Genomic DNA, 24708 nt, shown 5'->3' on the forward strand with positions numbered 1-24708 from the left:
CATTTCCCGAGCAGAAATTCGGTGTCCCTAGGATTTACTTTCTCGCATCAAATCAAAGCATACATAAAACATTTACGTGCCAGCCATTCCCCCACCAACAGCTATAGAGCGCAAGGATTTCGAAACGCTGACAATCATGATTTTCCTCGTTCACAAATATATTTCCCACATAAGTTTATGTGCATACAGTATTGTACACCTTTCCAATGCTCCACACAATATTTGTGTCATTATTGAAGTGAAACTTCTCTAGCGAGACATAGCAGTGAAATTCTGCGAGGAATTTTCCGTTTCCTCAAAACTGGTTCTGTGTAATGACTGGTGTGTGATTAAGTTCCGAAAAGCAGATGTGTTGGGTGTGGGGGGGGGGTTACTAGAAAGACTTGGTCGCGTAAAGTAAAGAAAATAAAGTTGGTTTGGTGGAAGTGGGAGAGGGGGGTGTATTCAATAACAGAGCCCTACTTACGTCATTTTATCAGTCATATGATTATTTACTCAACCATACAGTCACTCACACTCTCACTTCTTATACGGTCACTCATTCATGCAGTCACTCCCTTTATCATTCATATGATCATTTAATCAACTACACGATCACTCACACTCATTTCTCATATATGGTATCTTACTCATGCAATCACTCACTTTATTATTCATATATGATCACATTATTACTCAACCATACAGCCATCCACTTGTTCACTCATACAGTCACTTACTTGTTCACTCACACAGTCATTCACTTGGGAACTCATGCAGTCACTCACCCACTCATATTGCCACTGATACGGTCGCTCACCCAATCATTTGGTGCCTCACACAGTCAGTCACTCACTAGGTGACTCATACGTCAGATCAGAAACGAGATGTACCAGTGGCGAAATGTCAGAGGCTAAATTTCCCGATCCCCCATTACACGAGTCACGATTCAAGCACGACATGTCCGTATTACCACAGAGCTCTTTCTTCTGTTGCTGCTGCCAAGCATAAACTGCGTTCGCTACTCGGAAACATGTTTTAGGCACCTGACGTAACTCAATCATACAAACACTTAAAAAATGTTAGGACAGGAACAAGATCAAATCATAAATCATCTCCATCAGAAAGGATCCCGATCCACAATTATCAACAATCATGAGAATACACAAAACCGAAAATTATAGTTCCCAGACATATCTGTTTACTTCACAGTGGAAAACACCGCTTGTAACAACATGTCCCGTTCCAGGACGCGATAAATCATACAAAAAAAAATAAAATAATGAACGAACAACGATGACAGATTGACATGAAAACATATTGTCTTGCCTTTAAGACAAAACAAAATATTGAATACCATTAATTCGTTTTAATGGGGGAAAAATATTCTCCCGGGACCATTGAATCGCATTTTGACATTTAGGCGCGTGAGTTAGTAGAAGCTCGCCGTCATGATTCCTGCATTCGAAATGAATCACGTGGGTGAATATTTTTCTGCTGATTCATATCAAAGAATCACAATAGTTCCCAGTTCGAAACATATTATTCTTATTCTCTTAAAAGATAGTTGTGTGTGTGCTTGAGCATATTATGTACTTCTTCATCTGGATAAGGAAGAGACGATGATAATAACCATATTATACCGTCTCGAGGTGAGGTGATCTGGTGAAGGGCGCATGGATTAATAAATCAAAGTCCTGGAGAAATGCTATTACGTAAGAGATCGCTCTTTTTTTACCCTCTCCCCCCCCCCTCCTGAATAATTAATAATATGTTGAGCTCTGAGATAGCGAATGGGAAAGACTAGGTAGGGACATCTTTAGATTTGGTCTTTTTTCTTTTCTTTCATGTCTTTTATAAGAGAGGTACGATGAATATTCCTGAAGTTCGTACTAGAGAAATGTGTATCGCGCCATTTTCCAGTGCGATGACGGACGATACCGTGAAAAGAAGAGAATTATTTTAAAAAGGTATTTCCCTGATGCGTTTTGCTGAGGTAAACGGTTACGTGGCTTTCGGTTAAGTAGCTCAAGGAATAAAGGAAATATGTAGCAATTGGACTATAGAGGAAAGCTAATCGTTCTTGTCCGGAATCACGGGTAAGCATTTTTGGTGTTTTCTGTAAAATCAGGAAAAATAAGATGGAATTATGGTTTTCGAATCAGATAATTATTACATTATATTAATCAGATAATAATTATGCTCTTTTCACACGCTGCGAATTCGTCGGTACGAAGGCATTCCGTTGGTAGCGTGAGCTATTGGGTGGTAGCTTTCACATGATACGGACGAGTCGCCGTACGGTGATATCACCGTCGTGCTGCCGTCCGCTGCCACAGCAATAGACGGCTTCCGTGCCGTTTCCGAGAACACAGTGGCCTACGGTATGACCTAAATGCATGCTTTGAGGCGCTACGCGCATTCAGCCGTACGGAGCTACTAAGTCAGCCCGGGTTTCTAGGAGCCCTACTTACATCTATCTAGTCAGACGCATCCGTGACCGTGAGTATGGGACGTGCTCAAGGTAGTTTCAACTAGACACGTTCTTGTTGACGGAAAACAAGCGGCAAGTCCACGAAAATTTTATAGCGGCTCACTTTTTCTCTTGCACGGCGAATGTTGATCACCATATTTTGCCAGTTTAGCGCAATTGCGGGCCTGTTTTCAGGGTGGGGTGGAGCTCATTGTTTAGACATTTCATACCGTCCACTGCCCAGGCTCTATCGACAATTGTAAATTTGTCTTTATTTACATAACTTTCTAATTGTAGGTCCCGGACTAATTAGCCCTCGTGTGCAGAAAATGACCGTGGTGCGACAAAAATGATCAATACATTGGCATAAACTTTAGGAGTGTAACCGTTCAGTGTTACATCCCATCCCCACAACATTGTACCCGTTATTGAAGATTACGGGCGTTGAAATTGTTTTTAAATCATTGGAACATATCACAAAATTTAATTTTAAAAATTTATATTAAAAAGTATTTTTAATAAAAATCAAAATTTTGTAAAATATGATTCTTTATATCTAATATGTTCAAAAATGTATCTGTTGCAAAAAGTCATCACACTGAACTCAGTAAATAGCATTCTAATCACAGAAGTGCGCCAATCGTACGTAATCTTAGAAAGTACGCCATTAGATGGCAGTGCCAACTATCTTACGAGAACACACACACACACAAACACTACATCGTCAATAGTGTTCTGACATATACAGGGTGCATAGCTACATGCACATGTATTTTACTGGTGAACCACAGAGCCGTCTTAAGAGCGACATGGGCCCCTGGGCCATGTGATTTTCCTGGGTCCCCGAGAGGCAAATTTACATGCTTACTCTCGGAAATTTCAACCAGATCTTATTTTTGCGAGACCTCTCTTTTCTTGAGGCCCCCGGCTATGGTCCGGTAAGCCCATGCGTTAAGATGGCACTGGTGAACCGTCGATCGTAGAGACATAATTCCAAATTCCTGCAAGTACCTAAGTAACGTGTAGAACTCAGCTGCATCATTCATGTTGCAAGGGGTTGCATAGTTATTAAAATAGAATCAAATAACTTTTTTGTACGAACATCATGTGCTCGAAAACGCAATAGCCGTTTCTCTAAGTGCAATTTTCCCCTTTTTTTCAAATGTATTTGAATTAAAAAAAACGAAGAAAATTTGGTGAAAAGGGAACATAAATTGGGGTTAAATGTGATTTAACCGCATTTCATGCTGGTTTTTGCGGTAAATTGGCGTTTTCAGGCTGGCTTTTTTTTTTTACTTTCTCCGTTTTTTGAATTCAAATATTTCAGTGAATATTGCAAACGTGAAATTTTTTTCGTGTGCACACAGGTACGGTATAAAAATTTAACTTCTATATTTTAATATTTATAGAAACCCTTCCAACACATGAATTACATATTTGAGTTTTACACGTTATTTGGATACTTCTTCTAATTGGAAGTATGTCTCTTGGACAGACATTTCCAACACGGTGCTCCCGGAAGTACCCAAGATGCTTGTGTCTGATTTCGTGCTCGCGAGCAATTGATCAACGTTCCGACTAAACACCATGTTAAAAATGTATTCAAGGATTGAAATCACCCTGATTTTTCATGCATTCGTATGCTAAACTTGCCTAATGCCTGCTCTTTTGACGATGGGAGTAGGCAGTGCTCATGACTGGAAAAAGGTTGAATACCTCTGCTCTAGGATCAACGGTTCGCCAGTAAAATGCGGTGCGTGCAGGTAGCTATGCACACCCTTTATAAATTAGTACTGAATATTTTTGTTGTTTAGCTTTCAAGTAACGGTAGGATAAATAACGATTTTAGTGACAGCGAGCCTCACACGAAACAGCATAATGTCGATATTTATTTTCCAGTGATATTTTTTCCCCAACACGACTTCGCCATGTGCGTCGACTGTCAGTTAAGACTCGGATTCAAAGAACGAAATTAAAATTGGATTAGACAGCTATAGAAGTCCCCACCAATTTGAACAGTTCTTTCTCTTCAAACCGAGCACCGTGTTCTATCGCCATGGGCTTATCACATGGCTTACCACCGGATGATTTGTGCCAGAAGTGCGCATGTGTAACAGTCTAAGTGCGTATAGTTGTGTGGGGATCGCTCTCTTCAGTGATGCCATTTATTTTTCAAACTTTGTGTGAAGTGTAATAATTGAATGTTTGTACAGTTGCAGGTCTGTGTTGCTGCTCTCTCTGCGGCGAGACTTTCTAATTTGGAGAAAAAGACTCACATTCGTACTTCAAAGTTGGGAATCGCAGCAAACCATTTTTTTTCAGCCAGTTTCACCATGTTACCACCGGTAGAAATCAAAGCCGAGGCGAGTCCATCACGCTGCCCACACGACCGCACAGCACTCAAATTGAACAGAATGAACTGAATTAAAAATGAAATGAGATGCAGTAGTTCATGCAAACGACCGAGAAACACCATCTAATTAGCAGCTGAAGCTTTTGTTAAGATGGTCGCCAACCTACAGCATTGCCTGAATGTGTTTATTGGGACCGTTCAAGTATTACGTAAGCAAATTTTTAGCCATTTTTGACCCCCTTTCCCCCCATCGTCATCTCAGCTCTGCCCCTCTGAATCCTAACGCATATTGGTTGGATTAGAGACGTACATGGGGAGGCATAGGGGGCTCATGCGGGCCCCCCCCCCCGCGACGATCAAAAATTTATATTTTTTAATTGAAATTTCGAAAGAAAATAACCTTTATATGTTATTATAATCGATTTCTATTAATTTCAATGTTATTTGAAGGCTATGAACTCAAAATTTATCTCTAATTCTTAAATTTATCTCTAATTCATGGCGACTGATAAATCACATAAAGGCCCTTGGCCCGCGGACCAAATATAGCCCTAGGGGTTATCTGATGCGGCCTGCCCTCCTCAAGCCTAATTTTGTAAAAATGAACTGAGCGACACATTTACAGATAGCTCAAGTGTCCCGTGGTACGATTCCAGAGCATTTAAGTGCCCCGTGGTACAAGTCAAGAACATTTAAGTGGCCCGTGGCACATTTTCAGATCACTTAAACGACCCGCGACACAGTTCCAGAACACTTAAGCGATCCGTGACACATTTAGAGATCCCTTGAGTGGCATGTGACGTAGTTTTAGAGCACTTAAGTGGCTCCCAGTGCGGTTCTACATCACTCAAGTTACCCGCGGCACATTCTCAGATTATTTAAGTGATCCGCGGCATATAATTACGGATCACTTGAGTGATGCGTGGCACAGTTCCAGGGCACTTAAGTGACCCGGACACATTTCCTTATCACTTGGATCCGCGAAACATTTAGAGATTATTAAAGTGCCTCTGTAGGGGCACTTATCAATAAAGGAGAATGTTACTTCAAGTGCCCACAAACTATCGAAAGGTTTTTCTCGTTTTTGCCGCACCAAGTAAGATACCATCAAGAATATTTCTTATCTTCATAAAGGGTGGTTGATGGCGTAAGCATTATCCAAACTTCCCTCTTCCCCCTTGTCATCAAAAGTCAGCAAATTGGAAATCCCCCCCCCCCATCGATGCTGACGTAATACTTGAATGACCCCCATTCTTATGAAACGTCTACTCTCTGCTGCATTGAAAGATAAATGGCAGTGTTATCGGCACAGCCGAATCACCCTATTTGAAAAAGCCTCTCCGCAGAGAGCAGGCAGACCTGCAATCTGATACTTACATACTATGTGATTAGATGATTCTGTTTCCAAAAAAAATACAAAAAACATGCATTACAGTATTGTAATTTGATTCCAGATTTCAGAACATACCGACATGGCAAGGCCGTTGATGAAGCGCATGCTGCGCACGAAAACCATGGACATCGACACGGTGTCACTGACAGACACGAAACTCAGCAGATGTTTAACGACGACGGATATGACATTGCTGGCCCTTGGCTCTATGATCGAATCTGGCTTCGACGAGGTGTCGGCGATGCTTGCTAAAGACGTAGCTGGTCCCGGCGTCGTCCTGGCCTACCTACTGAGTGGCATCGCGGTCTATTCGGCGGCTCTGTGTTACGCTGAGTTAGGCGCGCGTTATCCGAAGACGGGATCAGCTTACTGCTACATGTACCTGGCACTAGGTGAGCTTCCAGCTTTCATCGTGGGGAGTTGCGTCACTCTCGAGAAGTTAATGGTGAATTCCGCCGTCGCCAGGTCATGTAGCTCTTTCATAGATGCCCTCACGGGTGACTCGATACGTACATTTATCGACTCCCTGATCGGACAGGTCACGGTTCCTTACATGTCCAAGCACATTGATGTTTTGGCTTTTTTAATAGTACTTACGATAACCTTGTTGCTGTCGTTCGGTGTCAGGAGCACCTCTCGAATACACAGCCTGTTCACCATAATCAACATAACGGCTTTAGTCACCGCTATCGGAGTCGGCGCGTACTACTCGGACATAACGAATTGGACGAGTAAGCAGACCGGCGGGTTCTTGCCATACGGGTTTTCTGGAGTCATCGTCGCGTCAGTTTCGTGTCTGTTCGCCTACGAAGGGTTCGACGTCATAGCATCTTCCGCGGAGGAATCCAAAGATCCTAAGAAATCCATACCGATCGCCACAACAATAAGTATAGTGATCACGGCGCTTGTCTACATAGGAGTGTCGTCGGTTATGACACTTATGGTCAACTACCAGGACATAAATGAAGAAGACGGTCTTCCCCAAGCTCTGTCAGTGCATGGAGCGTATTGGGCTAAGGTAATCGTGATGGCTGGTAGCTTCTGTTCGTTCGTCACGTCCCTCATCGGCAACACGTTCACGCTGACTCGTCTCATTTTTTCCATGGCCGACGATGGACTCCTTTTCGATATTTTCAGGACGGTGGACAAGAAGTCTATGCTTCCGGTGACTGCGATGTGTACGTCCGGGGTGATAACGGCCGTTCTCGCGATGATTCTGAACGTCCAGACACTTCTGGAGTTGCTGAGCGTAGGGAGCCTGATCGCCCATCTGGTGGTTAGTGCTTCCGTGATCATCATTCGGTACAGACCGTCCGAAAAATCGAAGCGCACCCACAAGAGTTCAAGTGTTGTGGAGGAAGTTCCGCGCGCGATTCCGACGGACAACGAGATGACGGGCAGATTAAAAAAACGCTACGATTGCCTGAGGTGCTGCATAGACTTACCACCGGGTAAGATGGTGTGCGTGTGCGTGGTCGTCATGTCCATTTTGATGCTCCTCCTATGCGTAGCCCTTTGGGTGTTGCAGAACGAGACACACAGAATGAGCTGGGGGCTGATCTCGACAATGGTGGTGCTGTGTTTAGCGATAGGGATGTGCTACTTCACTATCACTATCCATCAGCAATCTTCAACACCTTTGCCTTACAAGGTAAGCGAAATTTATTATGTACAGGGTGTAAATAAAGTCCATCTGTTGTGGATGTCTTTTAACCGACTGACGGTTTGAGGGTGTTGAGAAAATCTACTTGAAAAAGGTTCAGGTAATTGTCACAAAACTGCTTCGAAAAAAATCCAACCATTTTTCCTTCCCCCCGTACAAACAGCGGGATATCGGATTTAGTGTTGTGTGGTTTAAAATTTTTGTTCCGCCCACTGTTGAATGCTTCTTTGTAGGAGAGGAAAAGAAAAGGTGTGTTCTCTCGTAAAAGGATTCAAACTAAGTACAATACTTGGCTTTTTGTGGGCTCGTCTTTTTTTCCCATTCCTCTGCCAACGTATTTTTTACTTTTCAAGTAAAGATCTGGGCAAAATGGAAGTGATTACACGAGCGCTGATTTGAACAACTACCAAATTATTTTACACAAAAATTTCAACAAACTTACCGTATTCCCACGCATTGGCCGGCATGCCGTAAAACACGAGGGGCACCAGCTTTTTGTATGTTGTTGTCTCGGCCACTTTCGGCATGCCGGAAAAAGTGAGGTTATAATAGGATCACAGCATGCATTCAGCTGAATCAGTGGACTTTCCGAATAAAGTTGATATATATAATTTTTTTTTCTAAATCACTCTTCCTCGTTTTCTTTAAATATTAATTTGTCTCGTTCTTCCTCAGGAATAAATTGAATCTATGCATCTTGTGTTCATAAAACTTTGAAAAGAAAGTATTTTACTTACATAGTTCCTGAATTTTATTACTCCATGCCATCTGACATGAATTCAACTGTCAGCCTTCATTCATATACAGGGCCGCAATTAGGGGGAGCAGACGGATCTCGTACCCCGGGCGCTGAACCCGAGGGGGTGCAAATTTCATTCTGAAACCTCTCCCTTACCATTACAAGAGGGCGTAAAAATGCCCGCTTGCCCCGGGTGACCAAGCATCTAGTTGCGGCCCTGTTCATACGCATGTATAGAAGACTAATCAAATTTTACCTTCTTTCAATTGCAGTACCGACATTGAACAATATTTCAGATTCTCCCTGAAATGTTTCATTTCCTTCTTCCTCCATTCAGTTATTCATTCTAATATTAAATATTCAACTGTTTGTTTTCACTAACATCCAGTAAGAGCCATCATTGTTGGCTCCGCGGATATGTATAATCTATTTTCCTGATAAGAAATTAATAAAAAAATAAAGATATTCAAGAATTTTCCAGAATCCGTGAATCAAATTTATCGGCATTCCGGAAAATACGGATATTTTCAGCATGCTGGTATGCCCCACTGTTTCCCGGCATGCCAGCTAATGTGGGGGAGTACGATAATTGTTTTGCTAAGAAATTAGTTTTTCTCACTAATTGAATTCAATTGCTGTGGCCCGTTTGATCGTTAAATTTCTTCCTAAAAACATTATTGTGCAAATAAATGTTATGTTAGGTTGTTTGACCTCAAGACCTGTAAGACCTTTCTATTATGTGGACAATGGTGCTATTGGAAGAGCCGTAGCCAGAAATTTCTTGTGGGTTGGGGGAAGGGAACTGACAGTGCAGTACTTAGTCAAGATTCCACAATATATAAGTAAAATTCTGGCATTTAGGGGGATGACTGGCAGTGGGGGGGGGGGGAGCCAGAGGATGCAGTGAGTGCTCGAGTACCTACAGTATTCTGTACCACTGATCTGTGAAAGCTCAAGTCAAGCACCCACGGTTTCGTAACTCTTCCGACGTATCTAATGGCTGGGCCACCAGATCACTATCTTAGATAGAAAAAAAAAAGTCAGTCAACCATTTGGATGTTTCGTTTGTACAATGAGCACACTTTTTATAAGAAGTGTGAGTAAATGACCACAAAAGATACAATAAAAAAATTGTATTTTATTTTTAAATTTAAATGTACTTTTTTTTCGTTCAATGTTGAGGCATTGTGCTTGATGAGCACGTACAAGCTTATTCATGTCCTGTCACATAAGTGTGAGGAATTGATGGATGAGCTGCACATTTTTTTTTTTTTTTTCGTACGTAATGCTTAATCATAAGCCGTGGCTCAGCTTTTACAGCACAATACTTTTTTACTGGATTTTCACCCGTGGCCACTTAGTATATTCTAGAGCTACTGTGTCGTCGCGTGGACATCATTCTGGGCTCTCATCACGAGCATCCAGGTTTGTACCTCACTGGCGGCAGAGTGGTGGTCTACCGAAGTTTGTTTTCTGTGGTTTTTCAACTTAATGAACGGTTACAGCAGCGGTTCTCATCCTTTTTTTTACTCGCGGAGCCCTTTTCAGTATATAATTTCTATGGCGAAGCCCTGTTTCACTCGAGGAGCACTTTTTGCATATAATTTTTATGGTAGAACCTTGTAGGCCTCTTATTTTTTATTTATCTATCAAAGTTACTGATTTGTTTTATTTTCCTCGAGTCACCGCGGAGCCCCTGGGAAGTGGAGCACCGGTTGAGAATCGCTGGGGTTACAGGTTTATCCTGCTTGAAAGTTCGAATTTACTCATGACCGGTCAACAATGTGATAACATGCTTATATTTATTTCCACTTCCAACTGTTTTTTTTTTAATTCTTACTATAACCGATAAAATTAAAAAAAAAAAAGCCACACACGAGTGCCCTTGCCTTATTTATTTTTTAGAGCATTGCTCAACGAAGTGATGAACAATGATATAAAAATGTACATATTTGCATAAGCACTGGTACTATCGGAAAATTATCAACTGAGCAATGAAATGTTGCAGAGATTGAATACATGCGTGGATTTAGGTATTGCAAATGAGCCGCATTCTCGATTTCACTGAACATTAGCATGGCATAGTTTGCGCAAAGCTAATAGAATTCCATACATGTTATGTACACCTTACCACAAATGTGATGCGCATACGTTCCCATATGCTTTCTCTGCGTATGTTCGCCCAACTCTGGTTCACAAGTATGGGCTGATCCAGGCATAGTCCGGGGGGTATAATGTCTTCATGGGGCCTACATGATAAAATTCTGGCACACAATAATTTTCGAAAGTATGTAAATACTTTTTTATACTTTCTGAACATTCCTCTTCGTTTACAAAAGGATTAAGGCTTCTTTGAACTGACTATTCAAGAGCTCCTTGTCAAACGTCTATCTGCTAAGTTAATTGAAAACTGTCCCCTCCCGCCGAAGAGGCAGAAGCCATTTTGTCGTTTTCAACGCCCAGCGCTGTTGCGAGTACAATGGTCATTTTGTGGAGAAAGGAGAGGGGCGTATGCTAAGCCAGCTTAGTGATTTTTTATGGGGGGAAAGCAAGGCAGCATATTTACGGCCAGGACCATTTGGAAGTCGAAAAGTTCACACGTAAAAATACGGCCTAGACCGTTTGGAAGGCATCAACTTCACACGTACATATACGGGCAGGACCGTCAGTCGGTTAACTAAGAAAATTATGGAAATTTAGGGGGGGGGGGCTCTTGGCACAGAAACGAGGAAAATTTTAGGAGCCCTTTGGAACACCACAAATACTCTATATATGGAGGTACTATATTGGTGTGGAATCTTCGTGATCGTAAGAGAATTTCACCAGCAGAGTACGTCTTTTCACACTCAGTATTGGTCCTAATAGCAAAGAAATTAGAATGGAAATGGTTCCAGTAGAGATGATTGGATACCCTCCCTTGAAGCTTTACAAGTCAGGTTCCATGCTCGCAAAAGATTAGCACAGTGTTTTCCGACGTGTGCAATATCGGCCCCCTGGCGGGTGATGGAATAATATGGGGGGGGGCGATTGAAGCTACGGATCTAACATAGAATCCTATGGATTCACTTGAGTTGGGGACGATGAGAGAAAAAAGTTCTGATGAAGGGGCGATGGAACAAGAAGTTTGGGAACTAAGGATTAGCATGTGCATTGACGTAGAAAACACCCTTTATAGATTAAGGTCGGAAGGATTTTTTTTTCTGTTAATTTTTTCTCCCATTCTTTTTCTTCAAAATATTTTTATAGTTTCATAACTTCCCCGGCTGCAGACAGCTCTGAATTGGTGGAATTTAATTATTTACATTAGAATGGCATGTCCCGACTGATTCATCATCACCGAGCCGAAACCGCTGAAGCTATAAATATCAAATTTGGTCAATAGTTGGCTTTGGTCAAAGGTAACGCAGAGAAATCATACCGAGCCAAAACCGCTGAAGCTATATAGTCATGAAATTTTTTCAGATCTTTTATTCCACAACGTAAAGACAAAATAAGAAGGGCTTTTTCAAAATTGGACCTCTAAGAGTTACATGGGAGGTCCATAGTTAACAGAGAAATCACTCCCAACCAAAACCACTGGAGCTATAGTTAGGAAATTAGCATGAAATTTTTTCTTGAGTCCAACAAAAAAATACTTCATGAATGATTCCTCTGGTTCACGGATAGTATGCTTATTCTTTATCTGACAAAGAAAATAGCATTCAGAGAGTATAAAAGTGGACGAGGTGATTGGTCATCATTTACTGAAAAAAAATGACATTGAAGAAACTGGTAAGCTATAGTAAAAAGAAAGTTGAATCCAGTTTGGCAGATAACATTGGCTCTGGCCCAAAATAATTTGTCAGGTACGTCAATAATTGATCTAAAGGGAGTGTGGCCCCTTTTCCCCTTCCCCGATATAGGGTCTAGATTAGAGAGCAATGTAGGCATGTATAGTGCTTTCAATGACTTTTACGCGTCAATCTTTAATAGTGAAGTTAAAAGTACCGATGTGTCATGGACTGACAAAGTCCTCAACGAAATTCAAGTGTAAGATGTGGAAGTCCTAAAACTTCTAAAAAATGTATGTGCAAGCAAAGCACCAGGACCAGATGATATCTATCCCAGGGTCCCCCAGGGAATGTGCTAATGAATTGTTGGGCCAGTCGCACAGATATACAGGAGTAGTGTTGCTGAGGGTATCATCCCAAGAGATTGGAAACTTGCTAACGTTGTTCCGATATTTAAAAAGGGTAGTAGAGAGGCTGTGTCAAATTATCGTCCAGTGAGTTTGACGAGCTCCATCTCGAAAATTTTGGAAATTATCATCAAAAGACAGTTTGTGAAGTGGATAGACGAGAATAACGTATTGTCGGATAATCAGCATGGGTTCAGGAAGAGGAAGTCATGTGTAACTAACCTCCTTTCCTTCTATGATCACGTGACTAAGGCTTTGTGTAAGGGCAAAAACGTAGATGTTATTTATCTTGATTTCCAGAAAGGCCCAACATGGGAAACTCTTGAAACATTTACAGGAGATAAGGATTGGGGCAACTTGTTGAATTGAATAGAATCGTGGTTAAGAGATAGGTGAAAAGTGGAGGGGGGGGGGGGTTATGGTGAACGGGGAATTTTCTGATTGGGCAGGTGTTAAAAGTGGAGTCCTTCAAGGAAGTGTCCTTGGTCCTATTATTTTTCACTTTTTATCGATAAGCTCGATCAGGGTATCGATGGTGAGACAATCGATTTTTTTGAGAAAATTCGCAGATGGCATGAAGCTTATGGGGGGTTAGTCGAAAATCAAAGCGATAGGCAGTTGCTCCAGGTGAACTTGAATATGATTAACCTTTATCGTTGACATGGTCGGTCATTTTGGGTCGAACAACTCACGTTTCACTTACGAGTTCTCAATAGGGGTTTCCGTCGTGAATTCTGACACGATTTATACGTTTAAAAAAAGAAATCCAATTTGTTCATCATGTTCCTTTTTAAACGTATAAATCGTGTCAGAATTCACGACGGAAACCACCATTCAACTCGTAAGTGAAACGTGAGTTGTTCGACCCAAAATGACCGACAATTTACCCCCATGTTCATCATGATAAATCGAGACGCTATCCATATATAGATGCGACAACCACAATTTTTTATGGGCAGTTTATTTCATCTTATCACGATTATTGCTTCGTCACCTTATTCGGTTGCTGTACTTTTGATATAGTTGGGATATTTATTCGACATTCTTATTTTTTATGGCCATTTTTTTTTCAGCCACCTCGTTGGGCATTTTTTCTGTGGTGGCCTTTATATTTGTATATGTACCTCGTCCATATTCATCTATGGAACCTCTAATGAATGAGTTACATGTTAGAATGTGCGCGTGTATGCGTTGTAAACCGTTGTGTGTTTTAGCTGATTTTTACCTGTGCCCCCCTCCCTACTCATAATATCCCCGGTCCACAAGGGGAAGCCATATTATGGCCATTTCAAAGAATCGCTGGTCTATCGCACCATATGTGAACTGTGGATAATGCAACTAATGATACGCATAGGTGTTATTGCATGAAATTTTGATAGGATTGTCTGAAAATTTTTTGTGGCTTCGTGTTTCATATTATCGAAGCGACTATTTACCAACATACTATATGCATTGTTTACCTATTGAACCATCTCATATGCACAGAATCTTATCACTTAGGTTCCGTTGTTTCCCCTGGTGCCATCAATAAGCATATTCGTCAACAGCCTGCTTATAGCGAACCTTCAAGTGGCCACGTGGATACCACTGTCAATTTGGATTGCGCTAGGTGAGAAAACGTACTCCTGTTTTCTATAGATTAGTTTTAATTAATAATCAATTCCTTTTTTTTCTCATCTATAATTATTTTTAGTATCAATGTTCAATGACCGATATACGTAGTTAAGCAATTAATTGTGTTAATACCAGGGGTTCTTGAAATTATTTCAGGGGGTCCCTGTGCTTGAATGAGAAACCAATTCAGTCGTAATAAGGTTTCTTTCACTTTGAAATGACATAATTTATTGAAACTGTGGTTAAATGGGGAAATTGAATAAGTGTTACCTCCTCGTTAATAAGTAAGCCTCCGCACGAAGCTCGAGATGTCACTGAAGTCGCCCATTCCACCTCTAGTCATTGAATATACTGAAAAGAAAGGTAAAGACTTTTTTCGCATACGTCGGAGTGCTATTTCCAATGGCTACAGGTTGAAATGGACGACTTCAGTGACTTCAAAGCTTCGCGTGGAGGCTTTCTGCTATAGAAGGTGTTGGGACAGTTGATAACTAACTGTTCTCCTATTTACTGAGAAATTGAATTTTCTGGATGTTATGCCGAAACTGATACTTGGAAAAAAAAGTTTCGGCATAACATCCAGAAAATTCAATTTCTCAGTATATTTCAGGCCGGAAAAATACCATCTGTCCTCCTATTTGATGTCATTTCAAGCGTCCTCCCACATTTCGGAAAATTCGCCCTTTTGTCCTCCTTTTCAGGTTTCCAGAATTATTTCCTTTTTTTTTCCTCCACTTCGAAACACACATTTCTCCATTGATATGAGTGTTTTTGTGGGTTTTTAACCCCACACGCATTCCCCAATTTAGCCATCGAAATTCCCAGAATTTTGTCTGTTTCTGCTTTTTATTAGCAGTTCGGTTTCAGAGTTGAGAAAAGAGTGGTTGTGGCTTGTTTTATTGGTCAGAATAGTGATGCCATCTATAATGAAAATTAGGATAAGTGATGCTACTAAGGGTGCGTGCGCAGGCGTCCTCCTTTCTCAGTTTTCTCTCTCTCTAATCTGGTAACCTTACCTTGAAGCATTTTTCTGGACACGTAGTGACAATCGCAATGGTGCTTGTATGTATATCAAAGAATTATGTAATTGTGTAAAAATAAATATGTATATATTGCATCAAAAATGAAGAGTCCTCTTGAACACTGTACATCAAGGGTTCTCAACCTTTTACAGAGTGTGGGCTACTTTATTGGTTTGGAAACATGTCGCGGGCTTCTTAAGTCATGTGGAACTGTGCCTTGGGTAGCTAAAGTAATCTAAAAGAGCCGTGGGTCACTTCTTTAATCTATAAATGTGCCGTGAGTCACTAAAATGGATCTGGGACTGAGTGACTGGTTACTTCAAGCGACCCGTAAACATGCCACAGGCTGCTTTAGTGTTCTGGAACTTCGCCGCATGAAACTTCATTGATCTGTAAGTGCGTCGAATGTTACTCTATTGATCTGGAATTGTGTCACAGGCTCCTTTAGTGGTCTGCAACTGCGACGCATATTACATGGGTGAACTGAAAGTACGCCGCGGGCCGCATAATTGATCTGTAAATTCCCGCAGGCCGATTAAGTGAACGGAACTAACATTCACAGCACAAGACCGTAATGTGGGATAACCACTATTTAACCTACCTATACTTGTACGAACAATAATGAACAATGATTATGTTTATTTTAACAAAATAAGGATCGTGGTCGCGGGCCACATCCGATGGCCCCGCGGGACGTGGATTGAGCATGTGTGCTGCACGTACTGGATACAATTCGTGAAGGTCTCCGCGGCCTACATTTCACTGGTACAGTGGGAATCCGTGGACATCATCTTATTGGCATAATGGGTGTGAAGAACACAAAAAAACTTAAGAAGCCCCCGTTTGAACGAAAAAAAAAACCTATTTTCTAACAATTGTCACAATAATTATTAATTGTCGTTACGCAATGAATCATTCCAGGTCTGACGGTCTATTTCGGTTACGGAATTTCCCATAGCAAGCTGAACTCTCCATCGGAGCGGGAATCCGGTTGTTGCTGCTGCTGTCCTGGAGCGATTACGGAATGTACTTCGTTGAAGGAATCGCCATCATCTTCAGAGGAAAACCAGTTGGAAAATGCGATTATGGTCACGCATCTTTGAAATCATTATATTTATAAATTGTTATTATATTATATTTCAATAAATATATTATTATCTTCTAAGAGACGTAATGAAAGTGAATATTTTTTTTTTTTGGAATTGGATTTTTCTATAATATGTGACCTAAAAACTGTCGCGAGAGGCATTCAACTGCATTTTTATCTTATCTCAACCCCTTTTCAAATCGTTCTGGTAGGCAATTCTTGGTCAGTGACTCTATGCAGGCTTCGCGATGTATGTATTGTGAACTTTGTTTCTGTGTAAAGCTTTTTATAGTGCTGCCATCTACTTTTAGATTGATGAGTGAAGAGTAACGATTGAATATTTGTAGCGCTGTGGGCCTGTTGCTCTCTCAGGCGAGACTTTTTAACGGGGAAATCGGCTCGAATTCTCGCCTTGAAGTTAGGAACTGTGTCGACGGTGGAATACCATGGAGACAGGTGGAAGAGAAAAATCACACCACAGATGTGAAGAATTTAAGAGAAAATTAGGCAAAAAAGCAATTGAATCAACTAATTTTTCCTCACAGCAGAATGACCTATAGACCTCTCACAAAAGGCAGGCTGAAGGACATGTAGACTGAAGAGTACATGTTTATATATTTTTTGTAAAATGCAAAATTACACTCGCACATCAACTAGGTAAGTAGAATGGGCCTCGCTCCTGGATGTTGGGGGAGGGGTGCACCAGGGAAAAATATGACCCAGTGAGAGGAGGCGGCTATGGACTGAAAAGTTTAATAATTTTGTGCAACACTGTGATAGACCGTAGAACTAATGCGAATACGAGCCGATCTCCCCTGTAAAATTTCTCGCCATAGAGAGTTACAGGGCTATGACGCTACCAATATTCAATCATTTAACTTCATTCAGTTCACAGAATGGATGACAGATAGCAGCACTATAACAAGCCCGTTGCACAGAAACAAACTTCCCGTAAGATTCACAACAAATACACACACATGTACTCATTCGTTAGAAATCCCATCGACTAATATGGATGAGGTGCATGTGTGGTTTAGAGTGGTGGTAGCCTTCGCGATGCCCTGCATATCCATTAATATCCCTTACTTGAATCCCTTCGAGCTATCGTTTCATTCTACTAGATATTGAGCCCATTTGTCAGCAATCAATGGTTCCTAGTTCATTGCATGACCACTCCGGGTCTTGAGTGAGGGAGCTGCGTGGCAGGCTATTGAGGATTACGCGATAAATAATTAGACGGCTCAGAAGAGTCAGTGGTCAATTTTCCGAAAATTACTTTCATACTGCACAGGAGGCTCTACATTGTTAAAACTTTCAGTTGCCAAGGCATTCAACACACTATCTCTATATTGCAACGACAGATAGCGCCACTTATACTGGCCACGGAATCAGTGCTGTCTTAAGGGGACGTCTCACAAAAATGAGAACATGTTCAAATTTTCGAGAATTCCCCAGGTAGGGCGTCAGAAAAATCACTTGACCCGGGGCCCATGATGCTCTTAAGACGGCCCTGCACGGAATAAAATGAGCCTTGAAAAAGCACAGAAAGAAACACACACCAAGACTCTATCGCTAGAAGCAAAGTAAACACTTTTGTCCCTAAGGGTATTACCAGGACGCTTATAAACAATCCCCTACATTTCTAGCTACATTGTAGACATTTAGCGCATCGTGATTGGCCGAAATGAGTGATGAACCATTACGTCACTCATGGTGAAATTTCTGCTGGTGACGTTCATTGTGCCTGAATCCGACATCCACCGTTGGAGTAATGGTTATAGTACGAGACTCTCGTGCCGAAACTTCTACGACCGATTCGGTCTGAAACCCCTCCAAACTTTTGTTGCCATTTTTGTTTCTGATTAAATCAAATGAGGTTCACGTGCATCGAGAAGACAATAATAACGGTTCGCGAAGCGAGCGCCCAGTTATCATTTACCGATTCAAAAAAAAATGCATTCATTTTTCGTTAATGAACTTTGATATTAAGTTTCGCCCGAAACTTCACCTCTCGTGACGTCTTGCTAGCTTTTTTGCTCGCAGTAACCAATCACCGGCGTGCTAATGGTTCCTGCGCTACTAAGAAAAAGTAGGGATTGTAATTACTCTACCCGGACACTCTGAGAAAAAAGATGTCTGCGTACATCATGCACCGGGAGGGAGTGGGATGCACCCCTCTTCGATGAGCCTGTATCCGCTAACGCGTCCTACACATTCCACTTTTGTAGAGCAGAAATTCTATGAATTTCAACGAGAAATTTCTGAAGCATGAAAGATTGCGAATCATTAACCCTTTAAGCGGTTTCTAAAACTTTCCTGATCCGCATTTCGTAACTGTGACAGTGAAAATCGCTAAACCTTCTAGAAATTGCCACCTATTTTCTAGAAGCATACATTTTTTTTCCGTTCTTGTTAGCTGCTAAATGCTTTCCCTCAACACAAAAAAAATAATAATAAAACAAGGAGGGGTGGAACAATAGTTTTCTGTTATTTAGACTGTAAGCACAATCGATTGCAACTTCGAACGGAATCCTTTCTCTCCCTTCTTCTGTTATCAGACTTTGAAAAGAAGCTGAGTCCGCCCACTGACAGTTGATTAACTGGACCGGGGGTGGGGGGGGGGGCGGATGAAGCATGTTATTAGGAAAAGAAAACTTACAACGATATCTGGGCTCAGGCTTGCTGTTTTGAGGCAGTTTTACAAAACAGTTTGTTTCCGCCAATGTAAGGTAGTAGATGTAGTAGACTTCGCCAATGTTAAGTAAATCAGGTATCGTTATAAGCCCTCAGTGACTCAGGTTTAAGAGAACTTGAAAACGTCGAAGTCGGTTTTAACAAGAAAATTTTGTAGAATATTCGATGCCGTTAAACCGTGTTTTACTGTTTTGAGACGAATATTTGTGTATACATATATGATAACATTTCCTGACTGATTGATTCATCATCATCATCGAGCCGGAACTACTGAAGCTGTATCAAATATGGTCAATAGTTTTGTTTCACGACGTCAATCAACTGCCAGTGGGCGGAGAGTTAGCTTCTGTTCAAATTCTGATAACAGAAGGGGGGGGAGGGAGAGAGAAAGGATAATTTCCCTTTGTAGTTGTATACCACTGTGCTTACAGCCTAAATAACAGAAAAAACTATAGTTCCCCCTCCCCTCCTCTCTTCCTTGTTTTATTACTATTTTTTTTAATAAAGACTCGCTTTAAATTAGACCCCTGAGGGGGTCAAAAGGGGGGTTCAAACGTAATATATTGAAATAATCTCGAGCCATAACTACTGAAGCTATAATCATGAAATCTGTTCAGAAGTGTCACTTCATGACGTAAAAAAAGGCGAAGAAGGGGTTTTCCGAAATTCGACCGGATTCGGATCAAAAGGGGGTTTCGAAGGTAACGTGTAGATATCATGCCGAACAAAAACCACTGAAGCTATAGTCAGGGAATTTAGTCAGTAGTTTCATTCCACGAAGTAAAGACACAATTGGGCAGCGTTTTTCGAAATTCGGCCCCTGGAGGGGGGGGGGGTTCAAAGGTTACATAGAGACAGTTGGCCCCCTCTCGATAGAAGGCTCTAGGGTAGAGAGCAATGTAGGCAATGTAGGCTTTCAATGACTTTTTCGCGTCGGTTTTTAATGGAGATAATGATATTCGATATGCGGGTGTTGCATGGGGTAATAAAACCCTCAACGATATTCACGTAGAAGACGTGGAGGTCCTAAATCTTCTAAGAAATGTATGTGCAAGCAAAGCACCAGGACCAGATGATATCTTTCCCAGGGTCCCCCAGGGAATGTGCTAATGAATTGTTGGGGCCAGTCGCACAGATATACAGGAGTAGTGTTGCTGAGGGTATCATCCCAAGAGATTGGAAACTTGCTAACGTTGTTCCGATATTTAAGAAGGGTAGTAGAGAAGCGGTGTCAAATTATCGTCCAGTGAGTTTGAAGAGCTCCCTCTCGAAAATTTTGAAAATTATTATCAAAAGGCAGTTTGCGAAGTGGATAGACGAGAATAATGTATTGTCGGATAATCAGCATGGGTTCAGGAAGGGAAGTCATGTGTAACTAACCTCCTTTGCGTCTATGATTACGTGACTTAGGCTTTGGGTGAGAGAAAAAATGTCGACGTTGTTTACCTTGATTTCCAGAAGGCATTCGATCGGGTCCAACATGGCAAACTCTTGAAGCGTTTACACGAGATTGGAATAGGGGGCAACTTGCTGAATTGGATAGAATCGTGGTTAAGAGATAGGTCGCAACGAGTTATGGTGAACGGGGAATTCTCTGGTTGGACAGACGTCACAAGTGGAGTTCCTCAAGGAAGTGTCCTTGGCCCCATACTTTTTTCACTTTTTATAGACAAACTCGATCAGGGTATCGATGGGATTACTAGCAAATTCGCAGATGATGTGAAGCTAATGGGGGTAATCGGGAATGAAAGCGATAGGGAGTTGCTCCAGACCAGTCTAAACAGGATTGCAGCATGGACAAATGAATGGAGCATGACGTTTAGCGTAGATAAGTGCATGGTCACTCATTTTGGTTCGAACATCCCACGGTTCTCTTACGAGTTGAATGGTGTCTCTATCCCGGATGCAACTAGGGTCACCGATTTGGGAATTCTCATTGACGAGCGACTTAGGTTTTCTGAACATTGTTCAGCGGTGGTCAAAAAAGCGAATAGAATGCTTGGTCTCATTTTCAAAAAGGTCTCTTCACGTTCTCCTCAAGTCATTCTTCCGCTTTTTCGAGGCTTAGTCGAGACCATACCTACAGAGGGACATAGAACACACATGTAGCGTGTCCTTGTTGGCACACGGGGCTCGAGTTATGAAGAGAGACTTCATTTTTTGAATATGTTTACATTGGATGAACGCAGGTGTCGAGGAGATATGATCGAAGTGTTCAAAATTTTCAATGGGATGGATAGGATGGACCATGAACTTTTAGTACACCGCCAATCGACTGCTTTTACAAGGGAACACCAGTATCGATTGGTGAGGGACAATGCAAGGTTATGGTGTCGCAGGGAATTTTTCTCTAATAGGGTTGTCAATAAATGGAATAGCTTACCCCCGGATGTAGTAAATTGTAACACAATTGACACGTTTAAAAAGAAATACGATAAACATGTTGGGGTAAATCGAGAAGCTATCCATTCTTAGAATAAGACAACCATAAGTATTCTTCATGGGCATTGTATAATATTTTATCATGTGTATATATTGTTTGTAATTTGTGTTAATTGCATTTTTAATTGGGTTGCTGTTTTTTTTTTTTTTTTTTTTTTGAAATATATGACATCCATATTTTTATGGGCATCTTTTTATCAGACACCTCGTTGGGCATCTTGCCTGTTGTGGCGTTGTATTTGTATACAGAGAAATCACGCCGAGCCGAATCCACTGGATCTATAATTATGAAATTTGGTCAGTAGTTTTAGTTTATAATGTAGAGACTCACTAAAAAGGTATATTTCAAAACTTAACATCTAAGGGGGTCATATGTAGGGGGGTTTCAGATAACAGTTTTCAGATAACCAAATCACCCGAACGAAGCGGCGGGTTACAGCTATAGTCTGTTTCAGGTTAACTGTGCAGTGAAGAGAAAGGTAGAGAGTGTGTTCCTTCGCCGCAAAATATAGTTGTCATATATCGGAGGTTTAAGATGAACATTTATACTGAATATTTCAATTTTTTCTATGATTTTGAAAAAAATACTGAAAAAAACATCGTTTTGAACCGATGTTTACTTTTTTAAAATTGTTGAATTATAAAAAATATTGGTTACCATTATTAAAAATCCATAGCAACGGCAACGACACTCTGGCGCGATATCCTATAAATTTTCCCCGGCAATATCACTGTCGTGTTTTTTCCGTTACACAATTGTATACTGTATATGTATATTTTTTCTCGTTATTTGGTTGAATTTTCCATAACGATTTAATTTTTCATTCAGGTTTACATGCAGTTATAGGCTTACATAAAAACGAATATTCAATCAGTTTTATTTTCTCCCCAAAATAGGCTTCAGTGAGTTCAGATATTCACTCATAGCTTACAAGCAGTGTTTCTCTTCCACAAGAGCACTGATATTGTTATGAGAGGCCCTCTATAGGTGTAGAAGTTTTAGGTTCTCCTTTTTTTTAATCATTGTTTGCCATGTTTACGGGATAGTTTTAGTTTCTGATCACGGAGAGTGTTGACATGAGTCGCGACTTCCACTCACACGAACGGACACCGTCTTCCACCCACCTGTTACTCCAGATGCCCCTTGCCTTTAGTGTCTCTTCAGATAAAATAAATGAGGGGGGGGGGGGTCCACAAGTGGTTTGGGCTTTCATCTTTTATGTGACAGTTGTGTCTTAATTTTCACCAGAGATAGCCACGCTAAAGTTCTCTGCTCTTCCATTCCTGAATTCCTGAATACTATATTTTTGGTTTTTGAATACTCGCTGTAAACAAAACTCCATAAGAATAATCCGTAATAACCATGAGCAGCACATTAACCGTAGCAAAAGACTAAAACTGTCGTGAAAACAAGTGGCATCGACGTATACCATTCGGGGAAGGGGGTAAGGTCGAGCGACGGAAATTTCGGCAAGAAAAGTGAGTGGAAAAATTCTAAACTTTTCCGTATCATTATCATTGTTTGGTGCTATTCCTGCATTTACACGTGAAAACAGAGTTAATCTGCTTCATCTCAATTTTATTTAACATTCATTTTTTCCATATAAATTGAAGAAAAAATTAAAACTCCCCAAGTTTTTGGGAGTCATGGTTAATATACAGTATTTTAAAATTATACGTTGCTTTCATAATACTGTTTGGATTTTTTTTGTAAATAAATTTCAACTAAGGGAAGGGAAATATTGCAGAAAAATATGACTGTTTTTTGAAATTTTTAATGTTACTTACGGCGCATCAATGAAGAGTAAGTGACACGCTGATAGAAGATAATTATTTTTTCTAAATTTTAAAACACTTTCTAATCAAAAAACAAAACAAATGATTTCAAAAACCTCACTTTAATATTTCTGAAAGTATCGGCAATGGTTTTCTTTTAATTCTATAATTATTACTAATTTAACTGTGCAATTACGTTACACGTGGAAAAGATTTTTCTCAGTGAGATTGGCGAGAATCGGCCATACCTTACCGAGGCCGCGCATCGATACATTGGTTAAGAGGCTTTCGTTCCCATAGCAACGAGGTTCCCTCGTAGCTTCCCCTTCACTGCAAAGTTAACCTGAAACGGACTATAGTAATCATATATATAATCATGGGCGCGGTAGCCCAGGTCGATAAGATACTCGCCTAAAGTACCAAAGGATGTTTAGAAGTGTCTCCAGTTCGTCCTTGTCAGAATACTTTCCTGACACAGGGGTTCAACAGAAACGGTGGTATGTCCGCAGAAAAAATTGCCACCGCAGGAAGTCTCCCATCGAGGGGTTAGCGCACCAACCTCTCGATGAGTATAAAAAAAAACAAGCCGTTCGGAATCGGCAATAAATTGTAGGTCCCGCTCTAATTAGCCCTCGTATATAGAAAAACCGTGGTGCGACAAAAATGATCAAATGATATAATCATAATATAGTTTATATAAGTTACACACAAATTATCTTCATCTATAAATTAAAGAATAAAAATTCAAATAAGCTAAGTGAAAAAAAAACTGAAAACCCGATATTTTTTGAGCGGGGGCTTCTCCCTCTCTCGAACCGGGACTAGTTGCAACGTATAATTCACACATAATTTCTAATATAGCCTAAGTCACATTGGGACCCTTTCCTTGTTAGATGCGGAAGCCCTAGCTGGGGTACCATGTATTAACACTAGACGAATGATTTGTTCATACATCAAAACATTGCTCCTCAAACTGTGTTTCGACTTCGTATAGCAGAATCTCTATTAGATTCTTCAAAAAGATCAGAGCCTTTCTGATTTTGTTGTGGCTCCTGAAATTGAGTCTTTCAAACAGGATGACTCCCAGGTAGCGCTTAGTTTGAGTCGATGGCACGGTATCTTGTTCGCTCTATGATGGACTTCGTGTTTGATGGGATGTCTCCGTTCGTGAGCCATATCATCACACATTTGCTCACATTCAACTTGGCGTTATTTCATGAGTTCCATCTTTCGAACATTCATGATCAGCTCCTGGAAGTTACGTAGCGCCTTCAAGGGCTTTTTGTCGGTTGAAAT

At 40.9% G+C, this 24708-nt stretch overlaps 1 protein-coding gene across 1 annotated transcript; it reads left to right on the plus strand.

Annotated features, from left to right (window-relative positions):
- Positions 1-1917: 1917 nt before the first annotated feature.
- Positions 1918-16516, plus strand: LOC149084700 (cationic amino acid transporter 4-like). The gene is made up of 4 exons (XM_089235362.1): positions 1918-2078; positions 6260-7849; positions 14278-14386; positions 16335-16516. The coding sequence occupies exons 2-4, from the start codon at positions 6278-6280 to the stop codon at positions 16514-16516; spliced, it is 1863 nt and encodes a 620-aa protein (XP_089091488.1). The 5' UTR covers positions 1918-2078; positions 6260-6277.
- The last annotated feature ends 8192 nt before the right edge of the window (positions 16517-24708 follow it).

Source organism: Pholcus phalangioides, unplaced genomic scaffold (assembly GCF_987345545.1).
Source record: "Pholcus phalangioides strain wild (caught in Gottingen) unplaced genomic scaffold, Ppha-v1.0 ptg000008l_1, whole genome shotgun sequence".
Lineage (NCBI taxonomy): Eukaryota > Metazoa > Arthropoda > Arachnida > Araneae > Pholcidae > Pholcus > Pholcus phalangioides.